This window comes from Erythrolamprus reginae, chromosome 2, assembly GCF_031021105.1.
Source record: "Erythrolamprus reginae isolate rEryReg1 chromosome 2, rEryReg1.hap1, whole genome shotgun sequence".
Taxonomy (NCBI): Eukaryota; Metazoa; Chordata; class Lepidosauria; order Squamata; family Dipsadidae; genus Erythrolamprus; species Erythrolamprus reginae.
The window spans coordinates 226,274,878-226,288,859 of NC_091951.1; the positions used below are offsets into that span (position 1 = coordinate 226,274,878).

General features: G+C 41.3%; 1 protein-coding gene across 1 annotated transcript in view; it reads left to right on the forward strand.

The window, feature by feature from the left end:
• The first annotated feature begins 296 nt into the window (after positions 1–296).
• The window catches only part of IGFBP7 (insulin like growth factor binding protein 7), a 37,877-nt gene continuing 24,191 nt past the window's right edge, over positions 297–13,982 (forward strand). Inside the window, exon 1 of the mRNA XM_070742117.1 lies at positions 297–917. Coding sequence (XP_070598218.1) covers positions 464–917 — 454 coding nt within the window. The 5' untranslated portion in view covers positions 297–463. The remainder of the gene's footprint in view (positions 918–13,982) is intronic.

A 13,982-nucleotide genomic window follows, 5' to 3' on the forward strand; every position in this document is an offset into this window, starting at 1 on the left:
TATGACTGTATCACTGTAACCTGTTGCTTGCATCCCTACGCTTTATATTAGCATTGTTTCCTGATTGCTTATTTGTACCCTATAAAAATCATTAAGCGTTGTACCTCCTGATTCTTGACAAATGTATCTTTTCTTTTATGTGCACTGAGATGCACCAAAGACAAATTTCTTGTCTGTTGGCCAATAAAGATTTCTATTCTATTATTCCATTCCGTTCCATTCTCCAAACTTATTCCAACCCAACCGTCCTTCAAGCCCACCCAAAGCCTCTTGACATCACTTCTGTTTATAACGGCGAGGCTGGGCAGGCGGGACCGGGGCGGGGACTGGACTCCAGGCTTATTCTCCTGCCTCCTTTTAACGCAGATCTTGCGCCAGCGATTAAGGTCCCGCGCCAGCCCTTGCCCAGGAAGTGGAGTCCCCGCCATCCCTGCCGCCTCCCTCCGGCCCAGCTGTGGCAACGATGCGGGCTCTTTGGTGCGCTCCGTCTTGCCTCCTCTTGCTTCTCGGTTGCGCCGCGTCTCTGGAGCAGCCGGGCGCTTCCGCCGGCGGCTGCTCGCCCTGCGTCCCCGACGAGTGCCCGCCGCTGCCGGCCTGGGGTTGCCCGCTGGGCAAGGTGCGCGACAACTGCGGCTGCTGCTGGCGGTGCGCTCGCGGCGAGGGCGAAGCGTGCGGGACCGGCATCTCGGGCGGAGTGTCTGTCGTCTGGGGACGCTGCGCCACCGGCTTGGAGTGCCGCCGCCGCACCAAAGCCCGCGGGGCCACCGCCGTGTGCGTCTGCAAGAGCCGTTACCCAGTATGCGGCTCCGACGGGCTCACCTATCCAAGCACTTGCCAGCTGCGGGCGGCCAGCTTGCGCGCCAAGAGCCGAGGCGAGCGTCCCGTCGAGCAACGCAGCAAGGGACCTTGCGAGCAAGGTAGGCAGAGCCGGGGAGAAGGTGGCGCCTGCACACCAGGGATCATTAAAGGTCGAAAGGGTCGGGATGGGGGTCTCGGGCAGGGAATCCGCGGAGTGGGACCGTATTCCTAGACGCTGCCCAACTCGCTTTCGTTTGGATGTAATTGAATTATCTAGGGTTGGCTTCGGAATAAGCGCCCGTTGCGTAATTTGCGTAATTTCTGAAGAAGGTTCTGGTAAAGCTTAGCAAACCAATTTTTTTTTATGGTTGTTTAACCTCACAAAGGATGTAAAAAAAAAACCCTGTTAATATCTGGATACGAGTTATGTAGTAAAATTGGGCACTTTTGAATGGGGCACAAGTTTGAGTCCCATTAAAAAGTTGATTTAGCTGGTCGTTTCCATGTTATCTCTTAAGTTTGGTCCTGCTGCCTTGTTGTTTTTTAAAACAACTTCTGCTGTTCTTAGAAATGTGTGGTTTGGGTAAGGAATGTTAATTGAATAAATTTGAGTCTTCTGCCTCACGCATCCCAGCGACCGGTTAGGTCCCACAGAGTTGACCTTCTCCAAGTCCCCTCAGCTAAGCAATGCTGGCTGGCGGGGCCTAGGGGAAGAGCCTTCTCTGTGGCTGCCCCAGCCCTCTGGAATCAGGCCCTACTGTCCTCACCCTCCTAGCCTTTCGCTGGGCTCCAAAAACTTACCTCTGAGCCTTACATCTTGCTCTGGTCATAGATGTGATTGTGTGATGGTTGTTGAAAGAATGTTTTTTACACTATTCGGATTTAAACTATTAGTTTTAGTGTTACTTTGGGTTTCACTCATTATATTGTACTGTACTTTATTATTTTGTCGTAAGCCGCCCTGAGTCTGCGAAGAAGGACAGCATAGAAATCAAACTAAATAAATAAATAAAGCAAGCTTTGGCTGAAAACTTAATTCTTTTAGAGTTGATTCATATAGTCAGTAAAACCCTGGTTAGGGCTTTGTGTGGTGTGAGCACCATAACATTGGCTGGCACTTCATCAATGAGTTTCTTATTGATTAATGTAGGGCCAAAAATGTTCAGGTATTTTATTATTTTTCTCCAATAGTTCCTTGCATTTTAGCTAATAAAGTCTAACCAAAGTTGGGATTTCAATCCTTATAGTCCTAAATATCCTTATTTGGAAAGGAATCCTAGGGATAATTTTATTTTTCAACCCTGCCTGCTGGCAAACAGGTTCATCTGAATTTTAAATAATTTATTTCAATATTTAGAGTACTGTAATACTTTAGAGTACTGTAATACTTCACTACGAAACTTGCTGGTATCTTCACATCAAATTTTCAAGAAAAAAATTCCAACAATTAATCTGAATACTGAGGTTTTGTTACCTAAAATAATGATAAACAAGGCAGAGTTCAGCTAGCCGTTCTAAGAAAAACACGATAAATGCACTTTTATGCCCCTTAATTTTTTTCTGCTTTTGAAATATTACGTTTATAAACAATACAAACTTTTGTAATATCATTTCTCGCTCTCTCTCTTTCCCATCTCTTTCTCTCTTTCCCTCCCTCTCTCTCCCCCTTCCTTTTTCCTTCCTTCCCTCTCTTTCCCTCCCTCTTTCTCTCTCTCTTCCCCCTCTCTATCTTTCTCTTTCCTTTCCCTTCCTCTCTTTCTCTCCTCCTCTTTCCTTCCCTCTCTCTCTTTTTATCTCTTTCCCTCCTCTATCTCTATCTCTCTGCCTCTGTTTCTCTGTTTCCCTCCCTCTTTCTCTTTCATTTTTTCTGCCTCTTTTTCTCTTTCCCTCCCTCCCTCTCTCTCTTTCTCTCTCTCTTTCCCTCCCTCTTTCTTTCTGTCTCTGTCTCATCTATCTATCTGTCCCTCCATCCATCCATCCATCCATTTACCATGTTATCCTGCCCAGCTTTAAGTGTCGGGTGAATCCAACCACTTGGGCTGTGGAGGGGGAGTGGAGACTGGGAGGCAAAGCCAAGCATTAGAGTAAAATAAAGCAACTCCAACCTGGATTTATTTACTTACTTACTTACTTACTTACTTACTTACTTACTTACTTACTTACTTACTTACTTACTTATTTATTTATTGGATTTATATGCCGCCCCTCTCCGGGGATTCAGGGCGGCTCGGGTGGGTCCTGTTGAGGAGATCCCTCCCTTCCCTCTCCCTCTCTCCCCCACCATGGCTGGACCCGGAGCGACCTGAGCACAGCTCCCTCCTTGGTTGGAGGCAACCAGCAAGCAAACAAACATGGCGCCCCACTTCTGGCTGCCGCTGGAACTGCTGGGAGGGACATGCCAGCCAAACATTTGGAGCCCTGCTCGGTGGAGTTTGCAAGTGGACTCAGCAGAGCCACTTAGCTGGGAGGGAGACCCTGGCCCATTTGGTTCGCTTCAGCATGGGATGGGAATGCAGAAGGCGGAGGAAATCTGTGCCTCTCAATGTTCAGTCCTCAAAGACTCCTTTGGGGTGACTGGGAGGGGAGACTGAGGGGTGAGGCCAGCCAGTGGTGGGATCACCCGACAGGGGGCCACAGCAGAGGGATGAAAGAGCCCGTGGATTGTCAACATCCACCCTGTGGCATACCGTGCTGGCGCGACAGTGCCTATGCCCACAGAGAGGGCTCTGTATGCCACCTCTGGCATGCGTACCATAGGTTCGCCGCCAGGGGCCTATTCATTTTGCTTTATTCCTGTTTTTTGGCTCATCCAGTAAATGTCCTTTTTCCCTACCTTGCACATCAAGAATGTTTATATAAGAATTGGAGGATTACTTTATCAAGTCTGCCTGATAAAAAATTACAGTGCAAAAAGGCATTCCAGGTTAATCCCAACACAAGTGTTTCTCAAATCTTGGCAGTTTAAATAAATATTTGGAAGGTGCAACGAACACTCAATTAAAGAAAACCTATCCTAACTTTTTTGTTTTTAAGAGCATGGAAATTCACAGTTTTGGTGATTAAAATAATGATTATGGCTCACTTCTCATGACTTGCAGTAAAAGGCCTTTTAAAACTTTTATAGCAGACCAACTATTCCAAAATTTAGTATTTATCTCCATTTCCATTTTTATATACCATGTGACATTATACCAAGGCTTGACAGCTTTTCAAAATATATCAACATTAAATTAAAGGGTTTATTGGTTGTTCTATAATGTTGAGTCTCGCATCTCAATGAAAGGCAATGGGAGGACAGGACCACACAGGTTTGAGATATGCTTTAAGCTTGCCAAAGAAAAAATTCCAAAGACGTAAAATACTTAGCTAAACCTCAGATGACCTCCAGACTCTACAGTAAGACAGAATATTTGCAAATGTTGTTAATAGTTTAAGTCAAGAGTCCTGTAAACAGGAAATCTTGTATTTGTGATGAATAATTAGAAGAACACCAAATCAATGGGGAACAGGGCTTTAAGACTTGAGAAGATAGCAGAATCAAGTTTCCAAACTTATTATCTCTTCCACATAGCAAAGTTGAATAGAAGAAATATAATAACAATAACAAGCAGGTCTATCTTTGGTCAGCTTCCAGGTGGTTTAAAAGCTTTGTGATAAACAAAGCTTTACATTTGGAACCCACACTGCATTTCGGACATTAATACTATTGAAAGAGTTCAGAAATATTTCGCAAGAAGAGTCCTCCCCTCCTCTACTCGCAGCAGAATCCCTTATTCCAGTGTTTCCCAACCTTGGCAACTTGAAGATATTTGGACTTCAACTCCTAGAATTCCCCAGCCAGCATTCACTGGCTGGGGAATTCTGGGAGTTGGAGTCCAAATATCTTCAAGTTGCCAAGGTTGGGAAACACTGTCTTATTCTACCAGACTTGACATTTTGGGCTTAGATAGCTTAGCGTTACATTGCCTCCATTATGATCTAAATGTAGTTCATAAAATCATCTACCACAATGACAGGTATTGACAATGAATACGCCAGCTTCAACCACAACAATACACGAGCATACAAACTCAATGTAAATCTCTCCAAACTCGATTGTAGAAAATACGACTTATATATAATACGAAATATATATCTGTCTGTCCAGTTGTTTTTGCTTTAATGTCTTACTTCATTTTTTTTTCTTATCTATTCAAATGTTGGAAGAAATGTCCATCTGGGTTCAGTTCCAAGTGGGGAGAAAGACGCTGGAAACATGGAGGCTGATTGGAAAGATTTGATTTGATTTTAATTTGATTTTATTGGATTTGTATGCCGCCCCTCTCCGTAGACTCGGGGCGGCTAACAACAGTAGTAAACAGCATATGACAATCCAATATAAACAGTTAAAAACCCTTATTGTAAAACCAAACATACATACAGACATACCATGCATAAAATTATAAAGGCCTAGGAGGAAAGAGTATCTCAATTCCCCCATGCCTGGTGGCAGAGGTGGGTTTTAAGCAGCTTATGAAAGGCAAGGAGGGTGGGGGCAATTCTAATCTCTGGGGAGAGTTGGTTCCAGAGGGTCGGGGCCGCCACAGACAAGGCTCTTCCCCTGGGCCCCGCCAAGTGACATTGTTTAGTTGACGGGACCCGGAGAAGGCCAACTCTGTGAGACCTAACTGGTCGCTGGGATTCATGCAGCAGAAGGCAGTCCCTGAGATAGTCTGGTCCGGTGCCATGAAGGGCTTTATAGGTCATAACCAACACTTTGAATTGTGACCGGAAACTGATCAGCAACCAATGCAGACTGCGGAGTGTTGGTGTAACATGGGCATAATGGTTTAATGGTGGACAAGACACCATCAGCGGTGGGTTGCTCCCAGTTCAGCCAGGCACATGAGCAGAAGCATTGTGTGTGTGTATTGCAAGTGCGCACGCGAATCAGTAGTGACAGGTTTTAGAACCCACTACTGGACCACATAGTTTGAGGTCCTGGGCACATGGGTGAACGAGAGAGAGATTTATACCCTCTCTTGGGCTTTGAAATTGCTTCCTGTGGCTGTGAAAGAAATATATTCTGATTGGTTGTCAGACTCCCAAGTAGATTGTCTTGAGTCCCAGGCTTGGTTGAATCTTGCTGGGTGATGTAATGAAGGAGCTTTGGGCAATTATTATTATGGCTTTATGGCTTTGTCCTAGTTTGGATCTTGAGTGAGGGCTAACCCTGACATGTCCTGAGGGCTAAGGTTGTTTGTTTTGGAGATAAGCTGGCCTATCTTGTAGATACAGTAGGTTAGCACCAGTCTTTCTGTGGCTATTAACCAAGATGGGGGCTGCTTTCCAAGAGCTTGTTTTTCCTTTTCTCCTCCAGGGAGATATTTTCATATGCCTTTTTAATATTTCCTAGAATATTTCATTCTTCTGGGAGAAGGGTGGTTGCTAACTTCCTACACTTTTATTTATGGAATAATTGCCTCTCCCCATAAAAGTATTCATTTAGGACACCACCTAATTTCTCTAAAAACTCAGTCCTGTTTTCATCATCATCATTTACTAAAAAATAACATGAACTCTCGCCACTTACAGATTCCTACAGCAAACTACATTAAAACAATGAGCCTCAGACACTGATCTCTACCCTTATCAATGGCTTTCATATTATAGTTGTTAGTAATATCTATTCAGTAATACTGAGAAGATATAGAATATTCCAGCAAAGGGGGAAATTCACTAATATATTTGAATATAATCACTCCATAGGTAGTCCTCACTTAACCAGGATTGATTGCTTCACCAAATCAATGCAGCGACCGATAAGGTCCCACAGAGTTGGCCTTCTCCGGGTCCTGTCAACTAAACAATGTCGTTTGGCGGGCCCCAGGGGAAGAGCCTTCTCTGTGGCAGCCCCGGCCCTCTGGAACCAACTCCCCCCGGAGATTAGAACTGCCCCCACCCTCCCTGTCTTTCGTAAACTACTCAAGGCTCATTTATACCACCAGGCATGGGGGAGTTGAGATAGCTCTTCCCCCTAGGCCATTACAAGTTATGCATGGTATGTTTGTGTGTTTGTTTGGTTTTATAATAGGGGTTTTTAGTTGTTTTTTATTATTGGATTGTACATGTTGTGTTTATTATTGTTGTTAGCCGCCCCGAGTCTACGAAGAGGGGCGGCATACAAATCCAATAAATTATTATTATTATTAATTATTATTATTATTCAGATTTACAACATGAGTTTCTTGATCATTAAGTTAACAACCCACAGTTATTAAGCAAGACATCACACCACTACGAATTGTGATTTTACTGCCAGCTTCTTCATGGATTCTATGTTTTGAAAACTGGCTATGAAATGTGCAAATGACAGATATATGACTAGAGCAGTGATTCTCAATCTTGGAAACCTTAAGACATGTGGACTTCAATTCCCAGAATCCCTCAGCCAGTTTGGGTGGACTTCAGCTCCCAGAATCCCTCAGCCAGTGCGGGTGGACTTCAGCTCCCAAAGTTCCCCAATAGGGATTAGTGGTACTTCAAATCCCAGAATACCCCAGCCAGCTTGAGTGAACATCTATCTCCTATGCTGGCTGGGGAATTCTGGGAGTTGAAGTCCACTTGTCTTAATGCGACCAAGGTTGAGAAACACTGGACTAGAGGATGCAAAATGACCAATCATGTCTATTGGGACACTGCAGGAGTCATAAAATTATTTTTTCAACACATTGTAACTTTAAATGCTTGCTAAATAAGACCATCAATAAGCAAGCATTATTTGCATAGCATTTCTATGGAGAGTAGAATTTTGGTCTCTGGCCAACTAGGACACATGCTTAATTAAATTATAAAATGTTAATTAACATTTACTGCAATGTGGATAAGGCTAGAATCGTGTTATACAATTTGTAGTTGCATGTGCTATAACCTTGCTAAATTTCTATGTCTAAATGCTTTTATTATAAGTACAGTACTTTATTGCACTATTCTTGGCAAGGGAACCGTAAGGTTCCTGACGCTTTTAACAGCAAGATAGGACTAAAATTAATTCCTTGGCATCCATAAGTATCCTGTGTAAGAGGCATGAAAAGTGCAGGAAAATTAGACCTTTCAGATGTTTTTAGGCTTATTTCACAGGGCTTTCTGAAATGTCTACTAGCTTGTCTTCAGCACTAAAAATTCCAGGACAAGTTGTCCTCTAAGTCCCAGAGATTGTTTTGAGTTTTTAAAGTGGAATGCAGATTGCTTTTCATTTCCATTAAAGTGGAATGCTTATAAGGCAGAATTAGTCAACAAAAGCTGTGTCAATCTGTGCAAATAAATAGCTCTCTTTCCCTCCTATTCCCACATTATAAAGTTCCTGCTAACTTGTTCTCATTGCTTTTATCTAGATTTATTTTTATGTTTCGTTCTGCTTTCCTTCTCTTTCTTTCTTTCTTTCTTTCTTAGTTTAAAAGAGCTAAAACTTGATTTTTTAAAAGTTTTTCTCTTGATGAGTACTTGGATGTGAAATTTTCATTGATTACCACAGCTATAGATAGACTTGGAAGTTGGGGGGGGGCAGAGAAAAGTAGTGGTAAACAATTTCTGCATTTCTTGCCAAGCAAATAACATGAGTCAACTTCCATTCAAACAATACTTGGTTTCTTTCCTAGAATCAAAAACTAGTGGGGAATTTGTTGGCTATTTTTCTCTGTTTTATTTCAAAAGGAAAGGAACAGTTCCTTCCTTCTAGCATTATACTACTTGCTTTCAGATGCTTCCATGGCAGGATTCCAGCTAAATGTTAGCTTTATGGGATATTAAGGAATTACTATTTTTAACAGCCTGAGCTATCAGATTTGAACTGCAAAACTCTGGAGGAGCACTACATGATAGAATAGAGTTTTGATCTGGGCTTTTGCAAGAGATGGTAGCCTTAACATCAACCCATTAGGCTTGAGACAGGACTATCTTGATAAGCCAGATGGTGTAGTGATTAAGACACCAGGCTAGAAACTGGGAGAGAGTGAGCTCTAGAAAACAAAGTTAGAGAAAAGAAAACTCTACTGCTCCAGAATTCACATTTAATTTAATTTAATTTAATCTAATGAACTTTTAAGCCTCCCGCCTCCTTGCAGACTCTGGGCAGGGTACAAACATAATAAAATAGTAAATACAGAATAAAAAATACAATAACAATATAACAACAGTGATAAAATAACAAAATTTAACACACACACACACGATATCACATTCATTCAACAGACACTCATATCTCTAGAGGCAACTAGTTGTTTAACTACATTAACCACATTGCTTGGACAAGTGAAATGAATGACATGGTTTGAATTATGGGAAAACTGCAATAGGGGAATGATATGATGCAGCAGTTAAGTAACAGCTAGATATTTATGAAATAACAAACAGACCGTTGAAAGTCCTAAAAACGCATATATAATATACTGCTCAAAAAAATAAAGGGAACACTCAAATAACACATCCTAGATCTGAATGAATGAAATATTCTTATTGAATTCTTTGCTCTGTGCAAAGTTGAATGTGCACAACAGCATGTGAAATTGATTGTCAATCACTGTTGCTTCCTAAGTGGACAGTTTGATTTCAGAGAAGTTTGATTTACACTTGGAGTTATATTGTGTTGTTTAAGTGTTCCCTTTATTTTTTTTGAGCAGTGTATATGGATTCTATAGCAGGTAACTAGAAACTGCAGATTGAAGGTCTCCTAATGCTGTTATCACAGAACAGCAATCTAGCTGGTTTTGACAGGTCATCGGGGCCACTGCACATATATGTGCAAGTTGTGCACTGCACAAAGATGCCACAACATGGTTGAGACACCAAACAATGAGAATGGCAATAGTCTACTGCCACATTGCAGAGCACCAGGTTGGGTGTGATAGAAGCCCATCCACTTACTATGCCCTGTGTGTCTGTGCATGCACTGTAGAAGAAGAAAGAGAACCAAGCACCAGGAACCCACAACTGCCACATGAGGTGACTTGACATTCTGATGCAAAAAAACCCTTTTGCACAAAGGTATTTTAGAGGCCAGCAGTCTCCCTGTAGGTCATGATTTCTAAAACATTTCTAACAAGTTTCTGGATTAATCCATTGCCTAACTGTAACAATCATTTAGTTTTTAAGATTGCTAAAAAGAATGTTTTGGGGGGTTCTTGTGAGAGTGTTTCTGGCTCTCTATACAAATAGTTCAGCTTCAACCACAACAACACAAGAGCACACAACAGATTTAAACTTAATACTAACTGCTCCAAACTTGACTGTAAAAAATATGACTTCAGTAACCGAGTTGTCGAAGTATGGAACTCATTACCGGACTCCATAGTGTCATCCCCAAACCCCCAAACACTTTACCCTTAGATTATCTATGGTTGACCTATCCAGATTCCTAAGAGGTCAGTAAGGCACAAGTACAAGTGCACTAGAGTGCCTTCCGTCCCCTGTCCTATTGCTCTCCTATATCTCCTATACCTTTCTTCTATTCCTATATCTCTTCTTCTATTCTTTCATGGATATGTTCTATTCCTATATCTTCTCTTCTATTCTTTCTTAGATATATTTTACTATGAGTATCTCCTCTATAACCTTCATCATTTATTTTACTATGTGTATACCCACTAAAACCCTCACTGTTTATTGGACAAAATCTATCAATCAATCAATAAAAAGAACCTTAATTGTTAACCTTGGTCTGTGTTACCTTCTGCTTGGGAAAGTAGCCTTAGGTAGCACCCCTGAAGAATGCTATTAGGAAACTAAAGTAGATCCATTATGGTGAAAATTTGTCCATCTGTGCTGTAAAATAAGATTGGAAGTAGAAATAAAGATACCTATGAGAACACTGACTTTTTTCCTCCTATTTTTCCTCATACCAAATCATGCTGCCATGTTGTTTGTTTTTTCTATCTGCTCTCAGCTGCCAACCAATTTCCAGTGCATTGTGGAGCAGGTAGACCCAATACATTGCTAATTACCAGCAAATTCCTAAACTACAAAATGTTAGGCAGTTTTTTTCATAGCTCAATAATACTAGCTTTAATGGAAGAAGAGGAGGGAATGTGCCCCTTTTAAAGATTTTCACCTGTTCTCTAGTATATTATTGTGTATTGTTATGTTTAGTAATCCTCTAAGCTTCCCCATTCTTTAGATGTGTTCAGTGACCTTTACTCAATCAGAGTTCGGATTATGCTGAGTCCACAGGCTTCTTGGTTTACGTGGTTGCTTCTTTTCATTCTTTAAATCTGTGGCGCATTTGCAGAGCGACCAAACATTTAAACTCTGTAAAAATGTTTCTAAGAAAACAACCCACTTTCTCTAAATCTAACTGACATTGTTTTCTTGCGAATTACAATATTATCAAAAGCATAGAAACATAGAAGACTGACGGCAGAAAAAGACCTCTTGGTCCATCTAATCTGCCCTTATACTATTTTCTGTATTTTATCCTAGGATGGATGGATGTTTATCCCAGGCATGTTTAAATTCAGTTACTGTGGATTTACCAACCACGTCTGCTGGAAGTTTGTTCCAAGCATCTACTACTCTTTCAGTAAAATAATATTTTCTCATGTTGCTTTTGATCTTTCCCCCAACTAACTTCAGATTATGTCCCCTTGTTCTTGTGTTCACTTTCCTATTAAAAATACTTCCCTCCTGGACCTTACTTAACCCTTTAACATATTTAAATGTTTCTATCATGTCCCCCCTTTTCCTTCTGTCCTCCAGACTATACAGATTGAGTTCATTAAGCCTTTCCTGAAACGTTTTATGCTTAAGACCTTCCACCATTCTTGTAGCCCGTCTTTGGACCCGTTCAATTTTGTCAATATCTTTTTGTAGGTGAGGTCTCCAGAACTGAACACAGTATTCCAAATGTGGTCTCACCAGCATTCTATATAGCGGGACCATAATCTCCCTCTTCCTGCTTGTTATACCTCTAGCTATGCAGCCAAGCATCCTACTTGCTTTCCCTACCGCCTGACTGCGGTAGGGCAAGCGAGTCTAGACAGACCTCCTCATGAGATTTGTTTCCTGGCCTGATTTGAGGAGGCCTTCAAAATGATTAGCTGCCCAGATGCTGTAACAAATTCTCACAAAAGCCAACCTCTTTAATCCTGTTGCTTTCTTTCCAGAAAGCCTGATAGTTTTGTAAGCCATGGACAGGGTTGTGGTTTTGGAATAAAAACAGTAAAGAGTTCTCATGAATAGATGAAGGACAAAGAAAGCAAAACAACTTGGACAGTTTTTCTGACAACAATGCCAGGTGTGTGTTGTCAAAGGTTTCATATCATTCCTTAAGACAAAAGTTCTTGAAAGTTTACTAGAACCTGCTGATAATTTTCAGTCACAGCCGTTGAACTTTGCGAATGAAGTCAGTGCCAGCTGCAGAAGTTTGCTCAATGTTTCTCCTCTGAATTATAATGTTATTGTTTACATGCTTTTCAGTCAAGCTGCAGGAAACATTCGGAAATTTTCATTTCTGAAGTGGTTAATTGAAATAAAAAACATCTTATTCCCAGCTGGCATGGCCAGTAGAACAATCATGGGGACTGCAGTCCAAGATGTCTGGATAAATATGAATTGGGGAAAACACATTTGTTTTCATCTGCATTAGTGAGGACAATATCCCAAAGCTACTTCCTAGTAATCATCACACAGGATTAGTAAGTTTATTTCCATTAAGGCTATTTGTAAGTCTAGTCATAAAAGTTCCAGATCTACTGTGTCAGGTTCCAAGTAATGCATCCGTCACAAATTAAACTCTAAGGCATTCCGTTTTCTCTAATATACAATTTAGTATATTAGTATATTAGTGCTAACTTTAGGCTTCAATTAACAATTATATCAGCAGCACAACATTTTATAATGATAGGCAGTGCATTACTGCAATCAATGTGACAATTGACATCAAACTGACACAGTTGCTGTTAGATTCACTGAATAAAAGAATTTTAGATGTGTTTTGAATACAAGATGTGGCCAGATAAATTGTAGAGAGGAAAAAACTCCTGGTAGCTGAAGCCAGAGCTTGGTTCTAAGAAGTTGAAACTCTCTGCCTGTGGTCCATTAGCCCAGTGTTTTTCAACCAGTGTGCCGTGGCACACTAGTGTGCCGCGAGACATGGTCAGGTGTGCCGCGAAGCTCAGAGAAAGAAAACAAGAGAAAGAGAAAGAGAGAAAGAAAGAGCAAGAGAGAAAGAAAACAAGAGAGAAAGCAAGCAAGAGAGAGAAAGAAAGCAAGAGAGAAAGAGAAGAAGAGAGAAAGAAAGCAAGAGAGAGAGCAAGAAAGAAAGAGAGAGAAAGAAAGAGAGAAAGAAAGCAAGAGAGAGAGCAAGAAAGAAAGAGAGAGAAAGAAAGCAAGAGAGAAAGCAAGAAAGAGAGAGAGCAAGAAAGAAGAGGGAGGGAGGGAAGGTGGGAGAGAGAAAGACATAGAGGGAGGTAGGGAGGGAGAGAGAAAGAGCAAAAAAGAGGAAAGAAGGAAGAAAGAAAAAAAGAGGAAGGGAGAGAAAGAGGGAGAGAGAAATAGAGCAAAAGGGAGGAAGAGAGACAATTTTTTTGTCCAAGCTTTTTTTAGCGCCCCCCCCCCCGCCAACTGTGCCCCATGGTTTTGTAAATGTAAAAAATGTGCCGCGGCTCAAAAAAGGTTGAAAATCACTGCATCAGCCCATGAATAGAAAGTTATGGAAGGACTTCAGGTGGCAAGCAATACTATGCCCCGAAACATACTACTGAAATTTGGCAGAAAAGCAGAATTTTGGGTACATTCTTGGGATTTTGCAGTGTAATATGAGGCTTCTTGTATCTCCCAGTTCCTTCTCTAGAAGTTGTTACATATTGTTCCTATCACCCATCTCCTCCCACCTATGACTGTATGACTGTAACTTGTTGCTTGTATCCTTACGATTTATATCAATATTGATTGTTTCCTGATTGCTTATTTGTACCCTGTGACAATCATTAAGTGTTGTACCTTATGATTCTTGACAAATGTATCTTTTCTTTTATGTACACTGAGAGTATATGCACCAAGACAATTTCCTTGTGTGTCCAATCACACTTGGCCAATAAAGAATTCTATTCTATTCTATTCTATAGCTGAAAATATACAAAACTCCCATATTCCTTCCAGCAACATTACAGTGCCAACATAGGGATTCCAGTGGCCTTTAAAAGATTGAGAGG